Here is a 26,726-nt window from a genome sequence, read left to right as displayed (position 1 = left end):
TGCAATAATAAACAGAGTGGCGTTTCCATTTGCCAAAATGAAATTGCTGGCATGCACGTAATTTCCCGGAAAATATGAGGGAAATGTGGAGAATGGAAAACAAAAGCCGCAAACCAATCAAGGGTCAAGATTTCGGGGATTAATTACTTTCGGTTGTCTTCAACAAAGAATCCGAAAACGATTTCAGACACATTTCGCTCGTCAGACAATTGACCCAAACTGCCAATAAAATTGAGTAGCATGAAATGTAAATAAGAAGCCTTCTCTCTTCTGGCTAATAGGTCGATTATGACCGCGATGACGTTGCCACTTTGCACCGCACACAGCCGAGGAGAATGTAATGAGAAAGCCATAAAATAAACAGTTGAATAATCGCCAATAATGAGAGCTGCCAGCGAGTTGGGAGATGGGCGATGGGAGATGGGAACATCACTCCCTGGGGCCATCTTAAAGATACACGAAATCGATTCGACAGCAATCCGCACAATAATAACATCGCAAAATACATGTGAGCTTCTCAACAATGGGCCAAAAGCAAAAGAGCCACGAGATCAAAGCGATCAAGAGTTCCCCGATCAGTGGGATAAGGCCATGATATACCAAACCCGAGAGGTGTGAACTTTCGTGTGGCCTTTCTTTTGATTGGGGAACTCATATCGATAATTGTTTGGCAGGCCTGCAGAAAGATCCATAGTTCTGTATGGCTGGGCATTTATTGTCAGACTATGGGCTAGGTGTTTATAATAATAATTGGATTAATTACGTACATTCCTAACAATTCAATTTGTGATTTATAAGCGAGCCATTATCTAGAAAAGATATTCATAGCTATTCGTAACATTGCCTTGGATTTGTGGGATATAAATAAGTACCTTATATCATATATTCCAGCTATTTAATTAGTTAAATTTCATACTCATCAGCTACGTTGCCTCTTAGGCGATTTAGTAGAAAATTGATTTTCACCTTAAACAGAAATCACATTTAATTATTTTTCTCTCAAAACAGACTCGAGCGCGCCAAAAAATTAAATAAATTATGCAACAGCTGTCATTAATAAAGTCGAGCGCGAAAAAGCCAAAAGCAACAAAAAATCGAAAATATCCCACAATGAATCAAGGTCAGTGTAAAAACAGCATAAATGCAACAGCAGCAACAGCCAGCAACAAAACAACACAACAGCGGCAAATTGAAGTTGCATTTTGCGTTGAAAATCCAGTTTTGTATTTGGTGAGGTGCACTTGTTGTTTAAAAACACACAAGCCGAGATATATTCGAGAAAACGCACTCACGTTCACTCACGAGCGACTATTGATTTCTTTTACATATCAAGTGAGCTGAAATCGAAATTGATTCAATCATGCCGCACAGGTTTGCATCTCAGGCTGAGAATGTGAATGAGAATGAGTGCCGGCGCTCTGTTTTTGGGGAAATATAAATTCACTCCATGTCAAAATCCATTCACAGCAAGAAAATTAAACTTTTGCCATATCGGGTTTCATATTTTTCATATTTCCCACCGACGGGCGAACTGAACTCACATCCACACTCAAACTCGCATCCACAGATCGCTTTTTTGGGGCGTGTCAGTGTCTGGGTTCTTGTAATTAATCGCCGCGAATGCAAAAATTTATGAGATTTCCATGAATTTTTGAAGCCTTCTGCGGAGTTATGTGGGTTGCCCACGGATTGGCATTGAAGTGCGTGGAAAACCGAAAAACACTCGCGGTGACTATGTGCCAACTGACCATATATCAATTAAAGTCACAGTCACAACAAAATCGTGTGACAATTAAATCCGCAAAATACCGAATCGATTGACTTGGCAATCGTTCAACTGTGCACATTTGCATGGCTCGGCGAAAAATGCGATAAACCGCTTTAACGATTATGTGATAAACACTGAGATTGATCTGTCACAATATCCAGTCAATGTCAGCTGATCAGCCAGGCGGCTAATAGCGATATAATTAGTTAATTAAGACCCGTCCGAAGGCATGGGAATCGAGGATTGATTTAGACGAGATTGGAAATCGGGAAACTTAAAGCGATACTTAAATATATACAAGCATTGAGGTTCCATTCGAAATTTATGTTGAATCTGCAGTAAAAACGTATCAAGCTTAGTAGCTTTATTTCCATTTATGTAAATGAAGTCATGAGAAATCCAGGTCCTTTCGCAGGTTATTCACGAGCAAACAAACAAGTTTGGCCACCTTCTTCAGCGTTTTGAAAAATAATTTAATCAGCCGCCAATTTTCAGCCAAACAATCCCAATCCGGAAAACGTGTGTTTGCATTTGTCTGCCTTTTGGTTTTGATTTTGTTTCCACTTATATTATGTTGTTGCTTTGCTTGGCTTTACCTTTTTCATTTTCTTCGCACCCAACTTTGGATGTAAATATTTGAATTTTCCATTCGTTTGCAGATGGCTTAAAGTTTTCGATTGTCTAGGGTTGAAAGTGTACCTCGAGGATGCGTTGTTAGGGGAGAGTAAAAGCAACAAATAGCTCCATAGATACCTTCTATAGACTATATTGTTAGATAAGAGCTTCAAGTTTTCTCTTATAAACCACTTTATTTCACTTCCCGAAGTTTACATAGTCATTTTCATCACCTTGTCGCCTACCTGCACAAACTCTTTCAAATTCGCATAAAAGATACTAAATAACCGAATGCTTATAATCGATATTCATAGTAAATAAATAACAATCGTTGATTGTTTACAATTAGCCGAGGCGAGGGGAGCGAAAAGATTATTATTCATGAATGAAAATGGGCCATAAAATACTCCCCAGATTCGATTAGAGCCAATTGAATTCATTCGTCGTCAGCGCTTGCGGGTTTTTTCGTGCTACTTAATACCTTAGTAAGAATACTATTAATGGGTATATATAGTTTAGACTCTGTTCCTATAATTACAAAAATCGTTTGCTTAAATTTGTATTTTTATTGAGAGAATTCAATACTATAGGTTTATACTATGCGGTTTATATCCCTTGTCTTGGGACTAATAAGTATCTTGAGGTCGTCATTGTCAAGAACTGACTGTATTTTCTTATAGTTTTGCCTTATCCACAGGCACTTTTCCGAGGTGCCCAACTATCCGCTCAGTTGTTGCTGTTTTCGGTTGCTAGTTGCGAGGTCAGTGGAACATAAACATGCCATAAATCATCCGGCAAAAGTGTGAGTGAATTCGCGAGGGAGGTGGAGGTGGAGGTGGTGGGGGAGGTGGCTCGTGCTGGGAAATCTCTTTTATTTTTGGACATATTTTTGTCCTTCCTCATCCTGCACTGAACTCATCATACTGACATTTGGGGCGCGCAGAATGTGAAGTTAAGATTCATTTAGTTGTTGGGCGCGCGTATACGAAAAAGCGATTCGTCGACACTTTGTAGCCCATCGCAAATCTAAAACTGTCAACAGACTCATTAATTATGACTTGGTCATAGTGGTGAAAAATGGGTCGTGGCCCACGATTCGGCCGGAAACATTCTGTGTCAAATTTGTCATTCATCAGGTCTGTGTGTGTGCTCTTCCCTTAGCCTTTTGTTTCTGACAGGAACAAGGCTCGGTCCTGTGCCCTGTGTCCACCGGTTTGGGCCATCTAGTGATCTGGGCCCATTGTTTAGATGAAGTGTTTGATGGGCCGTTGGCTAAATTTGTGCGTTATGAATTCGGGTTAAGTGTGGGTGAAAAACTTTCCTTTGTACCGGCATGATTAGGGTAGTGTGACAAAAAGTTTGGAGTACTGGACAAGGCTTTTGAACAGAATCCGCTTTTCTGATTCCAGAAACTGCTAATTTACAAATGTGGCATACAATTTAAATATCATTTAAATTGGTAATAGCATAATGCGCTGCTGGAGTTAATGGCGTGCATTAACCATAAACCATCAAGAGCCCATATATAATGAATATATACATATAATCATTTACGAACCGTGACTGACACCTCATTATCGCGTCCCCTTAGACAGCATCAATCACCCCGATAACCCGAGAATTCGCTGCATTTGAGCCACATTGAGCGCAAAAAACGGCAGCAATCACAGTGAATTCCATTTGCCGTCGTGCAGTATATACGTAACAGACAAAAAAAACAATAAAGTGCAACTGAAGCGGAAAGTGAATGCAAAGTGAATGAAATAAATTCGAACTGCGGCAGAGAAGTGAGTGAGCTGAGCTTAAGGAACCGCAACGGCGGCCGAGAATCATGAGCGAGAAACGAATCGCACACAAAACTGTCATCAAATGACAAATGCTTGACAGCATCAATCAACAAGAGCGACGACAGCGACGATGGCAGCCCGTTGCCGGTGGAGCTGGCGCCTGGCGCTCTGCCCTCTGCTGTTGCAACTGCTTCTGCTTCTACTTCTGCTTCTGCTGCCAGCGGCGATGGGCCATGATGAAACCAAAGAAACTCCCGCTCCGGCCATGCAAAACCGCCAGGAGCAGCAGCCATATGCCCACCTGCAACATCTGCAGCAGCACCAGCAACAGCAAAATCCACAAACCGTCCAACAACTTAGCCAAATTGCCGTGAATAGAACCGCGAAAGCGCCCACTGCCACGCCCACGGGCATCAGGGAGAACGTGATGCTGCCATCGGCCGATCCCGAGAAGGAGGCCCAGATCCTGTACGAGAAGTCCCTTCAGGAGTACCACGGCAGCCAGCTCTCCACCGCCTCCACCTCCCCCTCCGCCGACGTCATCGGCGGCAAGCGGACGCTGTACGCCGTTTGCGAGCGGTGGCTGCAGAAGCACTGCCACTGCACCGGCAGCCTGGAGGTCCTGCGGCTCAGCTGTCGCGGAATAGGCATCCTGGCCGTGCCCGTCAACCTTCCCAGCGAGGTGGTCGTCCTGTGAGTATACTTACACTACTATGAACTGATTTATATAATTATTTCAAAACATGTTTGCAAATTACATCTATCCTCGATAATTATACAATCCATGATAATTATTTTTATTCTACATTAATTTTATCTATGTTATTTTAGTGATAACGATATTAATGTTGCAGAAGGCGATGAAATTATTCATGTTGAGGAAAAGAAGGATTTTGAAATGTATGCGCATAAGAAATTGCCATTTCTAGCATTTTGTATTCATAAATGCAAATTAAAGAGTGCTTTTTTTTACTGTCTAAATAATAATTTCAGAGTTCGGAGACTATCTTTCAAACATAAGACATTTAAACAGCTGTTCTGAGCTTGTAACGTCATATTAAAAAATATGTTACATTTAAACATGATTCAAGTGAGCAATAGGGTTACTAAACAAATTTCTTCCGAATGTTTTAATTTCATATCTTGATTTGATTTCATTCTCCAATAACAATACACACTAAATAAGGTGTATCCTCAGCTCTAAGTTCACCACAATAGCTGCTTAATTAAGCGATTAATAATTCGAAAACTTCCCTTATTAAGCGATTAAGCCTGCTCAGCACGAGGTATTGGACCATTTCCCGCTGCTGAAATTCCGCAAATCGCATAATTACAAGTCAATTTCGCAGTCTTCGGTCCGATTCGGTTTCGCTCGATTTTGGCATGCGGTTTAATCTAATTACACATACGCCACGTTGTGCAGCATTTCGCAATCATCGTCATCGTCATCGTCACCATCACCGTCACCGTCGCGTCGTCATCGCAGCCACTGCTCACGTATGTGAGTCACGTTTTCTTGCCGCCGACGGGCTCTCTCAAAGGAGTTGGGAACCGCTTTTGGCTTAGCCAAAGTTTCAGCTGATTAATGGCCAACTCGAACGGTCCATAAATAAATAAATAATTTATTAATTAACGCATCGCTCAGGGACACTAGTCATAAGCCATTAAAATCACTCGAATCGCAGATCCACCACTCACTTTAAACGGGGGATTCCTTGGATTTTGGCAAAAGTTCCGCTTGGCAAGAGGAGCATTTCCAACGAAAGAAAAATACCTGATACCGGCGGTTTATCATCATTTTTACGCCATTTTCCGCTGGGCAGAGATCTTGGGTTAGCTCAATATGTTTTTATGCCATTTCCAGTGTGATTGATGGCCCACAGAGGCTTCCCCCTTCGCAGCAATCTTTTAAGCCTCGTTTTCCATTCATGAGAATGGCAAATGTTTTCTCCTTGCCTTATTGATAGATGAAATGTTGGCAGCGATACAGTTATTAATTTGTTTATTGTTTTCCTTCTGTCATTCATTTCGCCAACAGAGATTTGGGTAACAACAACTTAACCAAATTGGAGGCGAACTCATTTTTTATGGCACCCAATCTGGAGGAGCTGTGAGTATAAGTCCTGATTGATGTAAAATTCTTATGGTAAGGGTTCAGCCCCACAGTTTTATGGTGCCCTTTAATTAATGATAAATTCACCAATTTCACTCATGGTCCAGATTATCCTGCCCATCCCAAATAAAGCTGTAGTAAAAACAACCGAACACCCAGCTCTCTTGGGGTATTTTAGAAACCACAGAACTTCCCCATTTTAATCTGTGCTAGACTGCAGCGAAAGTGTAGAAATATGACAACAATATAAAAACTTTCGTCATTTTGAACAGCCAAAGTTGCCGTCTCCGGGCCTGGCAACTCATTATTCAATTTCACAGCGAATCCACGCAAAAAAAGGAAATATCACAGCGGTCAACATGCGACCCAATCCTGACCAAGCCGCAGATCCCCCAGTCCTGGCTTGGGTCGGGTCCTGACCCTTGGTAATATAAATTACTTGATTACGCTGTAGGAGTATATTTCAGCGAGTTGGCACGATTAATTACTCCCGACTTTGCTATCCTTGCAATTTCCTGCACTTCAGCCGACGACACTCGACTTAAGTTTGACTTTATGCGGTTATATACGTATACGTATTATCTGTTGACCAAGGGAAGGTTTATTTGCAGAACTTTGTCGGACAATAGCATCATTAATATGGATCCCAATGCATTCTATGGCCTGGGCAAGCTGAAACGATTGAGCCTGCAGAACTGCGGCCTCAAGTCCTTGCCACCGCAGTCGTTCCAAGGACTTGCCCAACTGACCAGCCTGTAAGTATGCAAAGGAACATTTTTAAATAATAAATACAGACCCCGGTCTGTGTGTGTGTGAGTGTTAGTGGAACGTTGTGTTTGCTTTTAAGTACTGCAATTAAGTTGGGAGTATCGCCGAGAGGAGATGTAGGAGCACAGCGAGGACTTCTCAGCCGGATGAATTTGTTTGTTTTTCGGGGCAAACACATTGCCACACGCACATGCACTTGCCGAGCAATTACACGCTATTTTCTCATATTTTCCGCTTTTCTCTGCTGTTTTTCCCCCTCTTATTTTGATATTCTTGCAATGGTTTAAAAAAAAACCCCACACAGACAGCTGAATGGCAACGCCCTGGTCAGTCTGGATGGCGATTGCCTGGGCCACCTGCAGAAACTGCGCACCTTGCGATTGGAGGGCAATCTCTTCTATCGCATTCCCACGAATGCCTTGGCCGGACTCAGAACCCTAGAAGCACTGTGAGCCCTTTGACTTGCCTCGATTCGAGAGTTTTTAGACTAATTAATGTCCTGCATGCCACCAAAATTAGTAACCCAGTGAATTGGCCAATCGATTACCTTTTGATTCTTTAATCCCTGTTGCTGCTGCCGCATTATGTATAGTATGTGGTTCTATGTTTTGGCATGCACTTTGGTAAACGGTTTTTATTTATATAAGCAAACCAATTAGGCTAATTATTATACCGAAGAATTTATGTGCAGGACTGCGAAATCGGGGTTGTCTAAACTCCATATCAACATTATTACTAATTTATGGCTTACTGCCAAACAATTGAATAAATACTTCACCTAAATCCCATATAAACCATATAACCACAGTCAATAATAATAATTTTATGTGCATGTTTTCATCGAACATTGACCCCGTAATCATTCTCAACTGAAGTATATTTCCATTTTTAATCTATAAACTTACTCGAGCCACAAAAACCATTGAATTATAAACGAAAGTTGGGGGATCATAAAACCATGCGATTGCTCATAATTTCTGTCTTCTGCTTCCACTTGAACCATCGACAGCAATTTGGGCAGCAATTTGTTGACAATAATAAACGACGAGGACTTTCCGCGAATGCCAAACTTGATCGTCCTGTAAGTAATTGGTGTCTCCTGGTGGCCACAGTCATGTGCATAAGTTTGAGCATTTATTTCTTCTCATTTTGCAGTTTGCTGAAGCGAAATCAAATCATGAAAATCTCCGCGGGAGCTCTAAAAAATCTAACCGTCTTAAAAGTTTTGTAAGTAGCAAGAGCCATGCGAAAGAACTTCGAATACTTTAAGAACTTTATGCAGGAAACGCAAACACACACATGAGCGAAAGGCGCATAACATAAACACACTGACACCAAGACGACCTACAAAACTGCAATTGATATCGAATAGAAAAATGTGTTTTTCGGGGCTGAATACGGGCTAAAAATACCCTCTACTTTTTCACTGGTATTAAGCAACTGCCTACCTTAAGCAGCCTTTTCAAACGGGGTTAACGCCAAGTCCTAGTTTTTTTTTATAGGAAATTCCAGATACAGTGACCAAAATAACATACCATACGTCTGATATCACAGTACGAACAAATATGTAAAGTGGGATATATTTATAAGTATAAGTTTTGAATCAGGAAAACTGATTTAGCCCATGTACAGAAAATGCGATGATACCTCAGCGAGCAGAAGTGGCAAGTGGAAATGGCGTTTATCCGTTGTGCGGCCATGGCTCGAATAAATTTCAATTTTACAGCAAGAGCGTGGAAAACTTTTGGCTTTTCTTTATTTTCCCCCGCGCCCTGGGTTCAGTTCAGTTCGGTTTGGTTCGGTTCCGACAGTTTAAATTGTCGTCGCCGCGTTGACGTTCTGCGCTGCTGTTTACCGCAAATTTTTGGCTTTTCCGCTGCACGCTTTTCCGTGGGCGCATAAAAACCGCTTCTTTCGGCTCCTTAGCCACCCACCCACTTATGCCACCAACCACCCACCACCCACCGCAGCGGCAGACAAATATGCAAATTTATGTTGTGGCTGACAGAGTCCCATTCTCTTACCTCTTTGTTCAGAGGGACTGAGATGGGGGCGTGGCCAACCTTGCGAGGAATGCATCAAGTGAAAGTGAAAAACTTCTCCCCGTGCAATGCGTAAATCTAACCATTCACCGAGAATGAGGGAAATATTCCGTGTGCACAGTGCCGTTTGCTTCTAGATTTATGGAAACACAGTCACGCCCACCGAAAGTGGAGTTAGAGTGGGTCATTTGTGGGGGAAATGTGTAGGAAAATGAGATTGAAAGTTGGTGGCGAAAGCATCTGTTCTCCCCAGCACCCTTCGGCATATGGTTAAGCAGGTTACAGAAAAAACAGGTCAACAGTCGCATTGTAAAATGGATTTAATACTGATAAAAAAGTGTCTCAATAAAGCTTTTGTATTTCACTTTTCCATGGCAATTAAAAAACTATGACAATGAAATAACTCCATTACATATAGGAGATAAAAAGTTTGCAATTAATGCACACTTTTCATGTATTTAAATATTTGTTCTCTGTTTTGTGGCCTCAATCGACGACACATTTTCTGCATTACTATTATTTGTTGTGATAGACTTAAAGTTTTTTATCCCAGTTCACCCAATAAATTACGTCCATTAATAATTACTTATGACTGGAATGATACGCTGTTAATGTACGCATAATTAGGCCAATTTGTCTATTTAGCAATTCATTTCCACGTTTCTAAATTCTTTAAAAATATGATAAGTAATTGGAATCAATGCAGTTTGTTGAAAAATACTCGCAAACTTTATGCTCACGCATAAATTTGCATTTGCTGCCAGGAGTCACCCCATCGGAAATGGAAAACCCACCGCTGGGAGCTACGTGATGTCACGTAGGAAAACTGAAAACTGACCCCCAAACAAAGTCATGCAAATGGCTGTGATTTCTTTCGAAAGTAAAATGCGAAAGCAAAATTTGCAACTCAATTTCTATGATCGAAATCAAGAATTGTATTTCAAAGCATACTATACATACTATACACTACATTCTCCCTTTGCAGAGAGCTGGACGATAATTTAATAAGCAGCCTGCCCGAAGGACTCAGCAAATTGTCGCAACTGCAGGAGCTGTAAGTATATCAGATGGACGAGAAGCACAGGTGCTTGGTCCATATTAGCAAAAAGTAGAGAGCAGGGAGCACTTGCAACTGCAACTGCCAAACTGGTGTTGTTGACTTGCCACGACATTTCCCACTTTGTGGCGCGGCAATCAGGCGGAAACCGAAAATCATAACGCATCATTACTTGTCCAATTTATGGCCATATCCAGTGGCAGCCGGCTCGGTTCTATTCCATATCCTGCCAACCACGAATCGTGAGCTGCAAGTTGCAGTTTGTTTTTGTCACACGACCGATTCCCTGACTTCAAACTCCGAAAGGAGCAAAGCAGCCACATCCAGACTGTCATTGCAATACTGACATCGTTTGCGATGGCAAGGATGGCAAGGACCAAGAACTCCCCAAGGAAATTCAATTTCTGGTAAACAGGATAATTATGAGCATGTTAAATGTTGCGATAAAAGCCACGCTGTGCTGCATCTCCAGAGCCAGTGCATCCATGATTGGGGAATTAAGCGGGTAAATAAATTCGTACGAGTGTAGAAGCAAAAATCCAAGTCCCTCCACTTTGCCCTCATGTGTGTGCGGTTTGTTGCGATGTGGCACAAACAAAAAATTAAATTTAAAAGGATTAAGAGCTTCGAGTAAGCGTCTGCGTTCTGTTGACTCCATTTGAAAAGGAATGGCAGCTAAGCCAAGTCGCTGCAACAAAGTATGTTAGACTAGATAGACAAATGGATCCTTTCCTGCAGTCAGATATTCTGACGAGAAGCAATCTGAGTGCAACTTAATTTGTGTGCTTTGCAAATTTAAATGTTGGTGTCGAGGAATTGAAAACACGCCTTTCTAGGTGAGCGCCACTTTCAGCACTTCGAAGTTTCATTACCCCCCAAATGTTGGCCAAGAAACACAAAAAGACGCTAACAATATGAGCGCCCAAGAGTATGCTCTTGTCACAGTTTATTTTTGGCTTTGTTGGCTTGTTTGCGAAACTTGACTTTTAAATGCAGCTGCATCCGAGTGCCACTTGCCAGCAGTGTGCATTTCGAAAGATACTTTTCTTGGCATTGGATAAACGTTTTTATTAAACTTCTGCCACCCCTCTCACCCTCTCAACGTCTTGACCCCCTCCAGTTCCATCACCAGCAATCGACTGCGCTGGATAAACGACACGGAACTGCCCAGGAGCATGCAAATGCTGGACATGAGGGCCAATCCGCTGTCCACAATTTCGGCAGGGGCGTTTCGGGGGATGACCAAGTTGCGGAAGCTGTGAGTATCTCAATATCCGGATTGCCAGAGAAGTTCAAGCGCTCGATTCTTTAGGATTTTATCGGATGTGCGCACTCTGCGCTCGTTTCCCGAACTTGAGGCCTGCCATGCGCTGGAAATACTGAAACTGGATCGAGCCGGCATTCAGGAGGTGCCAGCGAATCTGTGCCGTCAAACGCCAAGACTGAAGAGTTTGTGAGTGCCCAAACATATGAAAGTATTATTGGTTTTTAATGATATTGCAATACTTCCATCTGCAGAGAACTAAAAACCAATTCCCTAAAACGCATCCCAAATTTAAGTAGCTGCAGAGACTTAAGGCTGTTGTGAGTTCCGCATGGATGAATGTATTTGAGTATATAACATATTTGTTTTCCACCCAGAGATCTATCGAGCAATCAAATTGAAAAGATCCAGGGGAAGCCCTTCAATGGATTGAAGCAGTTGCACGATCTGTTGCTCTCCTACAATCGAATCAAGGCACTGCCCCAAGATGCCTTTCAGGGCATTCCGAAGCTCCAGCTTCTGTGGGTCAACTTTAACCAGAATATGTTTGTAGAGAATGTAGTACTATTCGTTTCATTCACAGGGACCTGGAGGGCAATGAGATCTCGTACATACACAAGGAGGCCTTCTCCGGCTTCACAGCCCTCGAGGATCTTAATTTGGGCAACAATATTTTCCCAGAGTTGCCTGAATCGGGTCTGCGCGCTTTGCTGCACTTAAAAACCTTCAACAATCCCAAGCTTAGGGAGTTTCCCCCACCTGACACCTTTCCCAGGATCCAAACTCTTATCCTCTCGTATGCCTACCACTGCTGCGCGTTCCTCCCCTTGGTGGCCATGTCCTCCCAGAAGAAAACCTCCCAGGTCCAGGAGGCTGTCCTCTTTCCCTCCGACGCGGAGTTCGATATGACCTTGTGGAACAATAGCATGATGAATATCTGGCCACAAATGCGTAAGTACACATTTGAAATATAAAATTTAATGTACCGATTAAGTGCTAGGGTGTTATTATATTAATTTTCCGTACTCCCCAGATAATCTCAGCAAGCAGTTGGGTGCGTCCATGCACGATCCTTGGGAGACGGCGGTCAACTTCAACGAGGAGCAGCTGCAGACGCAGACGGGAGGCCAGATCGCCACCAGCTACATGGAGGAGTACTTCGAGGAGCACGATGTGAGTGGGCCTGCCACGGGCTACGGATTCGGTACTGGACTCTTCTCTGGCATGTCCACAGAGGACTTTCAGCCGGGTTCGGTGCAGTGCCTGCCTATGCCAGGACCTTTTTTGCCCTGCGCCGATCTGTTCGACTGGTGGACTCTGCGCTGTGGAGTGTGGGTGGTGTTTCTTCTGTCGCTCCTGGGCAACGGAACGGTGGTGTTTGTGCTGCTGTGCTCGCGATCTAAGATGGATGTGCCCCGGTTTCTAGTCTGCAATCTGGCCGCGGCGGACTTCTTCATGGGCATCTACCTGGGCATCTTGGCCATTGTGGATGCGGCGACGTTGGGCGAATTCCGCATGTTTGCCATTCCTTGGCAGATGTCCGTGCTCTGCCAGTTGTCCGGATTTCTCGCCGTACTCAGCTCAGAATTGTCCGTTTACACGTTGGCAGTGATCACCTTGGAGCGCAATTACGCCATCACTCACGCCATTCACCTGAACAAGAGGCTCTCCTTGAAGCAGGCGGGATACATAATGAGTGTGGGATGGGTTTTTGCCCTGATCATGGCCTTGATGCCCTTGCTGGGAGTCTCGGACTACAGGAAGTTTGCCGTGTGCCTGCCATTCGAGACCACCACTGGACCGGCCAGCTTGACCTACGTAATCTCGTTGATGTTCATCAACGGATGCGCTTTTCTCACACTGATGGGTTGCTACCTGAAGATGTACTGGGCCATTAGGGGCAGCCAGGCATGGAATACGAATGACTCGCGAATCGCCAAGCGAATGGCTCTGCTGGTCTTTACGGATTTCCTCTGCTGGTCACCGATCGCCTTCTTCTCCATCACTGCCATCTTCGGTCTGCAACTGATTTCGCTGGAGCAGGCCAAGATCTTCACGGTTTTTGTGCTGCCCTTGAATAGCTGCTGCAATCCCTTTCTCTACGCCATCATGACCAAGCAGTTCAAGAAGGACTGTGTGACGCTGTGCAAGCACTTCGAGGAATCCCGCGTTGTGGGAGGCGGTGGACCGGGTGGCCGTGGCGCAGTCGCCAGGACCAAGAGGGGAGAGCTCCCGCCACCGCTCCTGCCCGCTGCGGCGGTGGCACATCCGCCAGGCTGTCGCTGTCTACGGATGCTGCCCAGCGAAATGCCCAACTGGCACAAAATGGAGCAGGCGCCGAGCTTGTGGCAGAGACTGAGAACCTTCTGCTGCGGGGAGAGTCGGAGGCGCCGCAAACAGCGTCGGCAACCGCAGCAGCGACGTCAGAGAGCCTATACTGCCGCAGCCGCGAATCCGTATCAGTATCAGTTCGCTGAACTGCGTCAGCAACGCCAGAATCGAGCCAGTTCCATTTCCAGCGAGAACTTCTGCAGCTCCAGATCCTCCAGCTGGCGACATGGGCCACCATCCTCCGCTCCCGTGCCACCGGGTAACTGCAGCATGCCGCTGAAGATGCTGGAGCCACATGCTCATCCGCACGGCCATGGGCGAAGGCGCCACTCCGCCTGGCTGATCACGCGGAAAACGTCGCAGGACTCGAACTTGTCCAGCTCGCGCAATGACTCCTCCGCCTCGGCCACCACCGCCAGCACCTCCACCTTCCGGCTATCCCGGTCCAGTGCCGGGAGCAGCACACCACTACCCTCGATCATAGGTGAGTACCAGTTGCGATTAACCAACATGTGAGTGGAAACACCTTTCCTTCGTACAGCCCACAACGGGAAGGGCCAGCTGGATGCAGTAAAGCCACGTCTGGTGCGCCAGGAAGCAGTGCAAGAGGAAGAGGACTCGTCACCACCTCGTCTGGGAGTGCGCTTTCTGCCCACCATACCCTCAGCAGCCGACAGTTCCGTCGTCATGGAGGATGGCGACTCGGCCACCACGGGAGTGGCCAGTTTTCTGGGCATGCCGCTTCCTGGGGCGTCCAGTGGCTTCCTAATAGCGGCAACCACTGCCACGGCCACCTCCCCACCACCAGTGGTGCTGCAGCCAGCAAAGCCGCCGCCCGATCCCAACGACGCGCCACTATGATGGTGGCACTGGCGCTGGCGAAGATTGGATGGGGCCAACCGGGAGACCTTTCTGTAAAGGTAATGGGGAACAGGACAAAAGCTGACTGTGTTCATAGATTGTATGTGGGGTGGGGTGGGATGGGGAGGTGATGAGGGCTGTTCGATGGGTTTGGCCTTTAGGCTAAGAAAGACACAAATTATAAAATTCGCATTAGGCATAAAAGAAGTATAATGTATTTGTAGCATTAAGTAGCCAATTTGTTAAGTAAGAACAACCGAAGATCAGGATCCCATTAAATCAACACATAAGCCCAAAGGATAGCAACGTTGAAAGGATCAGTTACAACTCCAGTTTCTCAAATGATTGTTAAATGTTGAAATACAACCAAATTCGTTTTTCGAGTTGTGTGCATCGACTGGACGTAAAATTTAAACTTTTATTTAGATAAATATATGAGCATTATTCGGTGGCCAGCAACCAGTAAACCAGAACTGGTATATGAACAACACTTTGAGAAACTGAAGCTGACAATGAGCATTAAGTATTACCTAATTTATTACGGTAGATTACGTTTTTAACTTTTAACCATACATGTTTAGCTTAACTATATATATATATATATATTTATATACGTGTGTATTATTTTCGATGCCAAGCATCCTTCGGTGTAAAACTTAATCGAATGAGAAGATTGTAAAGGAAACCAAGCCATAAACATTGAAATTAAAATATTTCCACATACAACAACTGAATTGTCCCGTCTTCACTTTAAAACCTGCGAGATATTTGAAAGTCGTATAAAAGTCGATCTATGAAACAATTAGAAGTTCCTACTTGCTCTAGGAGTTGTAAAATCAGTTTGGTTAATCCCCCAGTCCAATGCCCAACTCGCTGTTCGCATCCTCGCTGTTCGCCTGCACAACTCCATAGGAAGGATTCTCGATGAGCCGGGTCCGGTGCTTGCAGCCTTCACGACGACGTCGCTGTATTTCCCTGAGCAACAACAGGGGGATCATCACCAGAGCCAGGCAGAGCAAAATGGCTAGGATGAACATGCCCCAGTGGAAAACTATGTGTTTGCTATATGTGGAACTAATTCGGGGCTCAAAACCCTCACAGGTGTCTGGTGCAACGCATTCCTGCCCAGAAGGACATCCTTTCGAGCAAATCGGTTCGCACTCGGTGCTGCTGCCCGGCAAAAATCGGTAGTCCGGTAGGCAGACGCACTTCTCCGGCGCCAGGCACTCGGCATTGATGCACTGCTCCTTGCACTGGGGGCGACACGAGTTTGGCTCACTGGAGTTGGTGACCACATGGCCGGGATCGCATTCACAGTGTCCGGGAGAGGAGCACCGCCCATTCTCGCACCTCGGCCGGCAGGTGGGCACACACTCGTAGTGCACCTTGGTGTCTTCATAGCCGGCGAAGCAGGCACAGCTGTTGGGCTCCACGCAGGTTCCATTCATGCATCCTGGAGAGCACTCCGGATCACAGATGGACGTGGATCCCGGCCTCAGCTTGTACCCCTCGTAGCAGCGACACTCTCCCGATCCCAAGCAGTGGCTGTTCACGCACTTTTGTGGACAGTGCGGCTCACAGGGCCCAGTGGCCCACCGTTTGACAAAGCCCACATCGCACTGGCAGGTTCCTGGGGCGATGCAGACGCCGTGCACGCATCCCTGGCTGCAGATGGGCTCGCAGACATGCGCTCCCAGGCTGGGAACTGGTCGGTAGCCCGTGAAGCAGCGACACTCGTTGGGCGCCACACAACTGCCATGGATGCAGGTCCTCGAGCAAATGGGTATGCAGTAGAACGAGAGAAGGGCCTGGTAAAAAGATGATGGAAGAGGTACCAATCAGTTTTGCTATTCTGTGTGTAATATCTCGCCAAGGAGCTGAAAGTGCGAGGAACCGTGAGGGATCCGTTGAATGCTTGGGGTCTTAGTTTGTAAGTCCTGGGATTATATACTTGTTACCCACCTGAAAGCCTTCCAAGCACGTGCAGACGCCAGGACTGCTGCAGATTCCGTTCCGGCAGTTCCTGGGACAGAAGGGCTCGCACTCGGTGCTGCTGCCGTTGACGAAGACGTAGCCGACATCGCATGCACAGGTTCCTGGAGCGGTGCAGCGGGAGTTCTGGCCACAGCCCGGTTCGCATGTGGGTGTACAGCGGTGCGGGGAGGTCTTCACGAATCCCTCGTGGCACTCACAGCGATTGGGGGCACTGCAGTAGCCATTCTCGCAGCCGGAAAGGCAGCTGGGAACACACTCGTGACGCGATCCATCGGCGAACACGTGACCCTCGGGGCAGGCGCAGTGGCCGGGTGAGATGCAAGTGCCATTCGCGCAGGGCGGATTGCACACAGGCTCACAGCCGGAGGCGAGGGAGTTATCCTTGTGGGCATAGCCCACCTTGCAGGCGCACACCTCGGCTCCCTGGCAGTAGCCGTTGGCGCAGCCGCTCGAGCAGATCGGGTCGCAGATCCACGGCACCCCCAAGCGCTGCTCATGTCCGGGATGGCAGCGACACTCGTTGGGCGCCACACACTCGCCATGGTAGCAGGCATCCTGGCAGATGGGCACGCACTTCTTAAGCCTTTCATCCCGCTGGTAGCCGTTGTTGCACTGGCATTTTCCCATCTCCATACACCGGCCATTGGCACAGTCCTCCACACACAGTGGCTCACACGCCGTTTGGGAGCCATTCACGAATCGATGGCCAGGAAGGCATTCACACTCATCCGGGGCCACACACCTTCCGTTTACGCAGGACTCGCTGCACTCCGGCTCACAGTGACCGCGATCCCGGCGACTCGCGTAGCCCTTTCCACACACACACACGTTGGGCGAAAGGCATTTTCCCGCGGCTCCACAATCCTTGCACTCTGGCACACACTCGCTGCAAGGGAAAGAAGTGCAGGTACTGTCAGGTATCCATTAAGCTGATATATCTATTCCTACTTGTTTTCATCGCGTGCATAGCCGTCGCAGCAAACATCAGTGAAGCCCATGTAAGTCTACGAAGAAATCAGAAACTTCCTTAAGTGCCTTAAGTTCGTCGAATGTTGAGGTAAAGCTCACCTCAGTCTTGGTTCTCCCCACCAGGGGTCCACAGTTTGTGGTGCAGTTAGCTGAGTTCTGGTGCTTGCGCATTGTTATCAAGGTTCCACGCATTTTAACCACTCTTAAGTTCAAAAAACCGGAGAATTGAAATTAAAAGAATTTAAAATACCATTGTGTCTACTCACTGAGCTTGCTTGACACAGCCCTGCACCTGCAGGCTGGTCAGTAGAACCACGAAGAGAACAAGCATATTAAAATGAAAATCCTATAATCCTCGACTAAACGACTTCGATCAACTGTTCACTCTAAGTTACGCCTGACAAATGATCACCAATTGACTTTCCATAGATGCCATGGGTAAGTATCTCGGACTTAAGCGCTTATCATTAAACGTATTATTTTCCTCTCTCTATCGTCTTTCATGTGGGACAGATACCCACGCGTTAAGCTCGTATGTGTTTAATGAACCCAATTGCAGCCAGAGCAATAGCCCCAGAGATTGCGATACGGGTCCAAGTGCAGACCGACCCCTCGCATTCAGATCCTTAACATTGAATTTGCCATATAAAGAACTTCAGATTTGCCTATCATTATCATCTCTGGTTTCTAATTTTGAATCAATATTACTGGTGACGGCTTTGAAAATACCAAACTTAATAATAACAAGTATTTCTAGAGATTCTACAAATTATAGGTTCATATCTGGTCAGTTAACAGATAACCACTTAAAAGTGAACAATCCGTAAAAAAACCATTTAACATCCCTGTGATAAACTAAATATCGACTAGCCAAATAGCTCATTTAATGAAAATCTTTTATTTTTAAAACGTTATAATCACCTCGATCATTATATACAATAACCACAATTCCAAGTAACTACGAGTTTACTATGCTTTATAGCCTTATAGTTTTGGTTCAATCCCTATGCTGATGACGAAAAACACAATTTCATATGCGAAATACGTTTAATAAAGACAACAAAATGTGTACATATATACACGGAAAACAATAACAAAGTCCGCCAATTGCGAGCTTGAATATAACACTGGGTGTACATATCATATATTCTATAAAAATAGACTGGGGAACGGCGGCACCAATCAACTTTTCGATTAGTTTCGTCGCTCGGAGGGGAGTTATTAAGTAATTGAATCTCTAAAGCTTTTCAAGGTCTAGCCAAATGCCCCCACGCAGACCAGTGATAATTTGGCCGGGGTCATAATCATTGTCTTTGCGGGTTTTGGCATTGATCTTGACATTGAACTTTGATATCAGTTCCACAAGTGCAGCCTTAATCTGCACCGTCGCAAATCGCATTCCTGAAAAGAAAAATAATAAAATGTTACAATTATAATCATTTACGCATAGTTCAAATGATCTGTAAAATATGAAGAGATCGGCAGTAGGCACTATGAATTTGAATTGTTAGGATAATCTTAGCATTAAAGTATAAGTCTAGAAAAGTTTACTTACCAATGCACACACGCGGTCCGTCTCCAAATCCCATGAAGACACCTCGTTCCCTGAAGGTTTTTGCAGCATCGGGCTCCATGAATCGCTCAGGCTGGAAGGACTGAGGATTGGGGAAGAATTCCTCGTCCAGCATGAAGCAGTAGTGAGGAACAACCACAGTGGTGCCCTTCTCCACGACGAAGTTGGGACCTTCCTTGTTGGGGAGCTCGATGGATTCGGTGCAGAGTTTATTCGCCATGAATGCGGGTGGGAAGAGCCGGATGGTTTCTGCCAATAAAAGGGTAAGTACAGTTAGAAACAATAGCAGCAGGTGGAAAAGTCATTAAATTCACCCTGCACACAAGCGTCCAGGTAGGGCAAATCGTTAAGCTTTTCAAAGCCAATGGAGCCATCCTGCAGATGGAAACGAATCTCCTCTCGCAGAGCCTTCTGTGCCTCCTGACTACGACCCAGATTGAGCAGGGTGTGTGCCAGAACCGTGGCCGTCGTTTCGAATCCATCGAGCAGGAAGGTCATGGAATAGGCCAGCAACTCGCGATTGTCCAGGTTGCGCTTCTCCCCCAGCTGCAAGATGTAGTCCAGGAAGTCGGACCGCTCGAACTGCTTTCCCGCCGCCAACTGGGCACGACGTGCCCCCACCGCACTGCCCATCAGGTCGACGAAGAAGCGCTCCACATCCTTTTGCACAAAGCGTAGCCTAAACAAATGACTCAGCGATGGGAAGGCGCTGGTCGCTATGAAGAACAGCATAAAGGTCCAGGGTTGGTTGAAGAGCTCCTTGATTTTCGCCACCACGGGAGTGGGCTTATCCGAAAAGCTTTCAGCACCCAGGCCCAAAACGCAATCGGTGACCATCTCGGTTGTAAAGCAGAGACTCATCTGTGTATGGCAAAGTAGCACGAAACAGGTTTGTGTTCATATAATATTCATATAACACAATGCCATCACACAGAATCTTACGTGCTTTGCATCGATGCCGTCGGTAGAACCCAGGCGTAATTGCTTATCCACCCACTCGCTCAGCTTCTGGCACACCTGGTTCGTCACCGGATAGACTGTCTTTATCTGTAATTATATTGGATGGATCAGTATTTTTCGGGCTTGCCACTGGATGCACTGCCTCACCCGTCCCATCGTAAGCCCAGGAGTTACGTCCGCCCTTCGAGCCTTCCACTTTTCGCCCGTTAACGAGAACGGGTTGTTGGCGAAAATAAAGTCGGTTTTCTCGTCAATGTTCTTGGCGATCTCATTGTCGTGGAAGTTCTTGAAGTTGGACACAAATACTCGACGTGCCAGCTCGGGATTGATCACCAGCAGCTGTGGAGAGCGAACGCCAAAAATGCCCACAGCATCGTACTTGTCCTTGTACTGCCTAAAAACAATAATCACATTAAATGTTAATAAAGCGTTATTATTTAAATGAGTTTTAAGTCAGCGGGGGGGTGTTTGTTTGTGAAGTCGATGGTGAATCAACTGATTTTTGGTAGTAAATATAGCAAAGTGCTATTGGCGGTGATGCTCACCTGTAAATATCGTTCAGATCGTAGATCAAATGCCGCTTCATATTGAACATGTGTGGATAGTTTCCGTAAAACAGCTTGGGCTTGGGACCAGGAACGCCCCGTTTTCTCCAGTAATCGTAGTTCCATACCAGAACGGCATACAGCAGGCCCACCACCAAAGACACCAGGGTCAAAGTAATCAGAACCATTTTTGACAGCTCTAAATCTGCTTCCAACCGCGAAGAGTTCTAAAAGGCGTCTGTCGCAGAACCAGATATTCTGCTCTATTTGTAGCTGCTGATAGAATTAGAGAGAGGTACTCAACAGTGTGGATGACCGAGATACCTGAGTGCTCAATACTCAGGAGGCACTGAGAGAGAGTAAACTACTCACAATTTCACCGCAAACAGTACTAACATATAAATGATAAGAGCTAATCATTATTGCGGGCGGTCAATCTTCATATCAAGCAATTATTATTTATTTACGGTCTTGTTCTTTACAAAAAAAAAAACATTTGCTGTTGCAACTCGACCAGCCAAAATGAAATTTACCAGGTAGAGTAGATTTAACTATCTCCAGGAAGTCTGGGTGTAATTGACGACTATATAATGGCTGATGAAATCTATTCAGTAAATGATATTACAACAAATGTATAACATCTTTAATTTTGCTTCTGGATTGCATATTTGTCTGGAATATTAGGATACACAATTGCCAAGATAATCCCAAGCTGTTTATATACATATGTAGGTCTAGATTATCCAATCGTCAACGGATGTAGCTGAACTTCGAGCAATTCAAATATAACAATTCACATTGGCAGCCCAGTTGAATTTGAAACGTTGCACCGAACTTACAGATATTGCCAAGCTGAATTTCTGCCTTTCTATAATGTCACACATCCGATGTCTTTGGTTGTGTCTGGGTTATTTAATGGTTCTCGTCGACTTCATTCAACCCTCTCAGATGAATGTTTGTCGACGTCAGCAGGTGGTTCCTTACACGAGAAATGTCTACAGGAGTAGATCGGTACCTTACCAGATAAATTCTTTCTGGAGAGGTTGGCAGACGAAATACCGCACGGAGTATTACACAGAAGATGAGGTGAATACAAATCTATCGATAAAAGATTAATGAGGAACTACCCTCTTAAAAACAAGCAAAAGACAACGCTATAGTCGAGTTTCTCGACTATCAGATACCCGTTACAAAGATAGTGCGAGTGTGGACGAGAAAATTTCAACACCTTTTTCAAAACTGTGGGCGTAGCAGTATTGGGGCGGTTTGTGGCCGTAAGAGTAGGCGTGGCACGATGGCACTATGTATCTGGAATGTGCATTCAACTTCCTAGCTTATATACTCGTAGTTCCTTTGATCTCGCCGTTTTTAAGTACGGACAGACGGACATGGCCAGATCGACTCCGCTTCAAAGCTTAGTTCACTTTTCGGTACTGTGCAGAGCAGCTGACATATACATATACACTTGAAGGTCTAGATAATCGAGCCCTCAACAGTTGAGAACTTTATATGATATAAAATATAACAATTCACATTGGCAACCCAGTTGAATTTGAAACGTTGCGCCGAACTCATTTACAGAGATAGCAAAGCTGAATTTCATAAGTTTCTGCTGATTCCATAATGTCACACATCCGATGTCTTTGGGTGTGTATCAGTTATTTAATGGTTCTGGTCGGCTACATTCAACCCTATCAGATGAACGTTTGTCCACGTCGGAAGGTAGTTTCTTACACAAGAAATGTCCTCAGGAGTAGATCGGTACCTTACGAGGAACATTGGATAGTTTGGCAGACGGAATTCCGCACGGAGTATTACACACAAAATGAAATAATAACAAATCTACCGATAAAAGGTAAATGCGGAACTAGCCTCTTTAAAACAAACTAAAGACAACACTTAAGTCAAGTTCCTCGACTATCAGATACCCGTTACTCAGCTAGTGCGATTGTGGACGAGAAAATTTCAACAAATTTTTCAAAATTGTGGTCGGTTTGTGGGCGTTAGAGTGGGCGTGGCACGATGGCACTATGTATCTGGCATCTTCATGCAACTTCCCAGCTTGATAGTTCCTGAGATCTCGACGTTCATACGGACGGACAGAGGCTATTGATCCTGATGAAGAATATATGTATATACTGTATACGGTCGAAAAGATTTCCTTCCACCTGTTACATACTTTTCAACAAATCTAGTTCAACCTTTTGCTCCACGAGTAACGGGTATAATAATATATAAATTATACTTTCTACTAGTAAATAAGAAATGAAAACACTTGTTACGTATTTTTCATCTAATTGGATATACCCAAAACTTTACATATAAAGGGTATTAAGCCGCTCTGCAGAAAGCAACCGAAACTTCAAAGCTTAGTTCAGTTTTTGGTACAGAGCAGAGCAGTTGATATAACATAATATAACAAATCACATTGGCAGCCCAATTTAATTTAAAACGTTGCGCCGAACTCATTTACAGAGATAGCAAAGCTGAATTTCATAAGTTTCTGCTGTTTCCATAATGTCACACATCCGATCTCTTTGGGTGTGTCTGGGTTACTTAATGGTTCTCGTCAACTTCATTCAACCCTATCGGATGAATGTTTGTCGACGTCAGCAGGTGGTTCCTTACCCGAGAAATGTCTACAGGAGTAGATCAGTACCTTACGAGAAATATTCTTTTTGGAGAGGTTGGCAGACGGAATACCGCACGGAGTATCACACACAAAATGAGGTGAATACAAATCTATCGATAAAAGATTAATGAGGAACTACCCTCTTTAAAACAAGCAAAAGACAACGCTATAGTCGAGTTTCTCGACTATCAGATACCCGTTACAAAGATAGTGCGAGTGTGGACGAGAAAATTTCAACACATTTTTTAAAATTGTGGGTGGTTTGTGGGCGTTAGAGTGGGAGTGGCACGATGTCACTATGTATCTGGAATCTTCATGCAACTGCCCAGCTTGATAGTTCCTGAGATCTCGACGTTCATACGGACGGACAGACGCTATTGATCCTGATGAAGAATATATGTATATACTGTATACGGTCGAAAAGGTTTCCTTCCACCTGTTACATACTTTTCAACAAATCTAGTTCAACCTTTTGCTCCACGAGTAACGGGTATAATAATATATAAATTATACTTTCTACTAGTAAATCACAAATGAAAACACTTGTTACGAATTTTTCATCTAATTGGATATACCCAAAACTTTAAATATAAAGGGTATTAAGCAGCTCCGCAGTAGGCAACCGAAACTTCAAAGCTTAGTTCACTTTTTGGTACTGAGCAGAGCAGTTGATATATACATATACACTTCAGGGTCTAGATTATCGAGTCGTCAATGGTTGAGAACTTTATATAATTTAAAATATAAGAAATCACATTGGCAGCCCAATTTAATTTAAAACGTTGCGCCGAACTCCTTTACAGAGATAGCAAAGCTGAATTTCATAAGTTTCTGCTGTTTCCATAATGTCACACATCCGATCTCTTTGGGTGTGTCTGGGTTACTTAATGGTTCTCGTCGACTTCATTCAACCCTATCGGATGATTGTTTGTCGACGTCCGCAGGTGGTTTCTTACACGAGAAATGTCCGAAAGAGTAGATCGGTACCTTACCTGACGTATTATAGCTGGAGAGGTCGGGAGACAAAATACCGCACGGAGTATTACACACAAAATGAGGTAAATACAAATCTATTCAGAAAGGATAAATGTGGAGCTAGCCTCTTTAAAAGAAAACATAAAAATAATTTATATGTATTTTAAGTTCGCTTTGTACAAAGCAAACGAGATATTTTATTGAAGATAGAGTGTGCTCTTAATCTGTAATTCATTCAAATTAAAGAGGAAACAAAATCGGAAAAAAATTGAGGGCACAGTTCTGTTTATTTCATCGGACAGACTGGTCGCTTAAGATAGTGCATGTACAATGTACTTCAGGGGACGATTTGAGTCATATTACTCATGCACTCCTTTTCACTACATTTTGTGTGTCTGGCATTGTCCCTTGGCACAAGTATGGCCTTGTTACATGGTCAAAATGCTTGCAGTCACCCGAAAAGGGTTCAGTATACCCATAAGGTTCTTAGGAATAAGTTGGTTCCGTTTCAACGTCGCAGTTTTCATGGTTGGGTGACGAGGTACAGGCATCAATTTGCCTACGAAGATGAGGTAATTCGAACTCATAATCTATAGTATTTATATTTTCGCTACCTATGTAGTTTCAATTTTATTTTAAAGAGGTTATTTCTTTCATTCTCTAGATTGCCTATAGATCTGAAGTGACTTCCGTTTGCTGTGAGGGCTACGAAGGATCCATTGAGAACTGTCAACCTGTCTGCAGAGAGAAGTGCCCTGCACATGGTTTCTGCTCATCTCCCAATACTTGCAGTTGCCACACGGGCTACGGCGGATCCGACTGCCATCCAATTTGTCCGGCGGGATGCGGAAAAAACGAGTTTTGCGATCAGCCCGGAGTCTGTAGCTGCCAAAGTGGCTACAATCGAGCTTCTAGCAGCGACAATTGCCTTCCTGTTTGCCGAGAGGAATGTGGACACCATAGCTTTTGCTCGGAGCCCGGAAAATGCGAGTGTGAGCCTGGGTACGGGAAAATGGATAGCGGCAGCGCCTGCCATGCCGTTTGTTCGCCCAAGTGTGGGGAAAACGCTCGATGCCAGGAGCCACAACTGTGCACCTGTCTAGATGGATACAAGGCCGATTCAAATGGAAATTGCTTGCCATTCTGCCAGAAAGATTGTGGCCAAAACAGCCGATGTGTGAGGCCAGGAGTGTGCGAGTGTGAAAATGGATATGCCGGTGACGAAGGAGACACCAATTGCCGACCTGAGTGCTCCACTTGTCCGGAGAACGGAATTTGCTTGAGTCCAGGCGTTTGTGTCTGCAAGCCAGGTTACATGAAGAGAGATGATCGCTGCCAGCCGCATTGCGAGGAAAACTGCCCCGATTATGGACGCTGTGTGGCGCCAAACCAGTGCGAGTGTTTTCCGGGCTATGAATCGTCTGGGGCCGACAAAAAATGCGATCCCAAGTGCAGCAAGGGATGCTCAAATGGCTTTTGCTTTTCCCCGGAGACGTGTGTATGCAATATTGGTTACCTAATGGGTCCCAATCAAGTTTGTGAGCCACAATGCAGCCTAAACTGTATTCATGGCAAGTGCACCAGCCCAGAAACCTGTTCCTGCGATCCGGGATATCGTTTCCAGAACAACTCCCACCACGTTTGCGATGCAATTTGCGACAGTGGCTGCAGCAACGGAGACTGTGTGGCACCCAATATTTGTATATGCCACGATGGCTATCAACCCAATAACACAAATCCTGTCACTTCTATGTGTCAGCCCGTCTGCGAGGACTGCAAGTTCGGAGACTGTGTGGCGCCGAATAATTGCCAGTGCAGTATAGGCTACGAGAAAGTCAACGGAGTCTGCGAGTCCCAAACCACGACAGACCCCAACGAATACAGCACCACGACAGAAGATTCCCAAACCTCAACTGCCGACCTGGACCCACACTCCATAACAACACCTAATGCAATAGGGACACCATCCAGCGAGGTTCCCCACTCTAATTGCACTGCCGGTTGCATGTGCTGGATTGAATATGATGGGATGGGCACTTTCAATACGGCCAAGTGCGCCAAGATCTGCGTGGATCCCCAGGACAAGCCGTGCCTCGATTTGGATAATTGCCACTGCGATCTGCCGAGTGGCCAGCTGGTGTGCCAAGAGGATAGTAGCGTGGACTACAGCGGGGAGAATTCGCGTTACGTCTGCCACATGTTGCAAGCGAAGAAAGCGAGATCAGAGGCCGAGGCACGGATTCCTGAGCGAACAGAATCGTCCCACAAATGGATGGTTATCATGGGCTCCTGCGCTGGAATGATCCTTGGTGTGGCCGTCGCAATTGTTGGCACAAAGTACTATCGACGTTCTACCTCTACGCAAAATTTTGAAGTCGAACAAGCCATCTATGAAAGTGATTTGGAATAACTTATACTCAATCATAATTACTCATCCTTGCAAAGTCGGTTGTAAAATTGTTAAACTACTT

At 45.0% G+C, this 26,726-nt stretch overlaps 4 protein-coding genes across 6 annotated transcripts; 2 read left to right on the top strand and 2 right to left on the bottom strand.

Moving 5' to 3' along the window:
- Positions 1-4,019: 4,019 nt before the first annotated feature.
- LOC122616516 (leucine-rich repeat-containing G-protein coupled receptor 5) lies at positions 4,020-14,677 on the top strand. The gene is made up of 14 exons (XM_043791997.1): positions 4,020-4,863; positions 6,209-6,280; positions 6,895-7,038; positions 7,356-7,499; positions 8,061-8,132; positions 8,207-8,278; positions 10,079-10,147; positions 11,271-11,408; positions 11,463-11,603; positions 11,669-11,734; positions 11,792-11,935; positions 11,998-12,365; positions 12,448-14,229; positions 14,287-14,677. Exons 1-14 carry the CDS (start codon positions 4,301-4,303, stop codon positions 14,604-14,606), a joined length of 4,095 nt encoding a protein of 1,364 aa, XP_043647932.1. The 5' UTR covers positions 4,020-4,300; the 3' UTR covers positions 14,607-14,677.
- A 69-nt stretch (positions 14,678-14,746) lies between these two features.
- LOC122626038 (multiple epidermal growth factor-like domains protein 10) lies at positions 14,747-17,965 on the bottom strand. 3 transcript variants are annotated; one of them, XM_043806143.1, is made up of 6 exons: positions 17,837-17,965; positions 17,670-17,772; positions 17,550-17,605; positions 16,569-17,487; positions 15,423-16,414; positions 14,747-15,363 (listed from the first exon to the last, which is right to left on the bottom strand). In XM_043806143.1, the coding sequence occupies exons 1-5, from the start codon at positions 17,899-17,901 to the stop codon at positions 15,452-15,454; spliced, it is 2,106 nt and encodes a 701-aa protein (XP_043662078.1). In that variant the 5' UTR covers positions 17,902-17,965; the 3' UTR covers positions 14,747-15,363; positions 15,423-15,451. The 3 variants fall into 3 exon arrangements, with proteins under 3 accessions (XP_043662078.1, XP_043662077.1, XP_043662079.1); XM_043806142.1 differs by having other exon boundaries at positions 14,747-16,414; XM_043806144.1 differs by lacking the exons at positions 17,550-17,605; positions 17,670-17,772 and having other exon boundaries at positions 14,747-16,414; positions 17,837-17,916.
- Positions 17,966-18,598: 633 nt separating this feature from the next.
- Positions 18,599-20,895, bottom strand: LOC122620072 (probable cytochrome P450 28a5). Its single transcript, XM_043797366.1, has 6 exons — positions 20,649-20,895; positions 20,251-20,497; positions 20,086-20,190; positions 19,458-20,004; positions 19,126-19,392; positions 18,599-18,971 (listed from the first exon to the last, which is right to left on the bottom strand). The coding sequence occupies exons 1-6, from the start codon at positions 20,834-20,836 to the stop codon at positions 18,808-18,810; spliced, it is 1,518 nt and encodes a 505-aa protein (XP_043653301.1). The 5' UTR covers positions 20,837-20,895; the 3' UTR covers positions 18,599-18,807.
- A 621-nt stretch (positions 20,896-21,516) lies between these two features.
- Positions 21,517-26,726, top strand: LOC122619361 (multiple epidermal growth factor-like domains protein 10). The gene is made up of 2 exons (XM_043796261.1): positions 21,517-21,734; positions 24,920-26,726. The coding sequence occupies exons 1-2, from the start codon at positions 21,522-21,524 to the stop codon at positions 26,663-26,665; spliced, it is 1,959 nt and encodes a 652-aa protein (XP_043652196.1). The 5' UTR covers positions 21,517-21,521; the 3' UTR covers positions 26,666-26,726.

This window comes from Drosophila teissieri, chromosome 2L (genome assembly GCF_016746235.2).
Source record: "Drosophila teissieri strain GT53w chromosome 2L, Prin_Dtei_1.1, whole genome shotgun sequence".
Taxonomy (NCBI): domain Eukaryota; kingdom Metazoa; phylum Arthropoda; class Insecta; order Diptera; family Drosophilidae; genus Drosophila; species Drosophila teissieri.
Note: the sequence above shows the minus strand (reverse complement) of the source record. Positions and strands in the feature narration are given on the sequence as shown.

Coding starts and splice junctions, on each gene's coding strand:
- LOC122616516 (XM_043791997.1), top strand. CDS start 4,301: ATGGCAGCCCGTTGCCGGTGGAGCTGGCGCCTGGCGCTCTGCCCTCTG. Junction 7,500..8,060: donor CTCAGAACCCTAGAAGCACT/GTGAGCCCTTTG, acceptor AACCATCGACAG/CAATTTGGGCAGCAATTTGT. Junction 11,409..11,462: donor ATGACCAAGTTGCGGAAGCT/GTGAGTATCTCA, acceptor TCGATTCTTTAG/GATTTTATCGGATGTGCGCA.
- LOC122626038 (XM_043806142.1), bottom strand. CDS start 17,901: ATGCTTGTTCTCTTCGTGGTTCTACTGACCAGCCTGCAGGTGCAGGGC. Junction 17,773..17,836: donor GGCTGTGTCAAGCAAGCTCA/GTGAGTAGACAC, acceptor TTTGAACTTAAG/AGTGGTTAAAATGCGTGGAA. Junction 17,488..17,549: donor TATGCACGCGATGAAAACAA/GTAGGAATAGAT, acceptor TTTCCCTTGCAG/CGAGTGTGTGCCAGAGTGCA.
- LOC122620072 (XM_043797366.1), bottom strand. CDS start 20,836: ATGGTTCTGATTACTTTGACCCTGGTGTCTTTGGTGGTGGGCCTGCTG. Junction 19,393..19,457: donor CCTGGACGCTTGTGTGCAGG/GTGAATTTAATG, acceptor TTTTATTGGCAG/AAACCATCCGGCTCTTCCCA. Junction 18,972..19,125: donor CGGACCGCGTGTGTGCATTG/GTAAGTAAACTT, acceptor TTTTCTTTTCAG/GAATGCGATTTGCGACGGTG.
- LOC122619361 (XM_043796261.1), top strand. CDS start 21,522: ATGTCACACATCCGATGTCTTTGGTTGTGTCTGGGTTATTTAATGGTT. Junction 21,735..24,919: donor AGTATTACACAGAAGATGAG/GTGAATACAAAT, acceptor TTCATTCTCTAG/ATTGCCTATAGATCTGAAGT.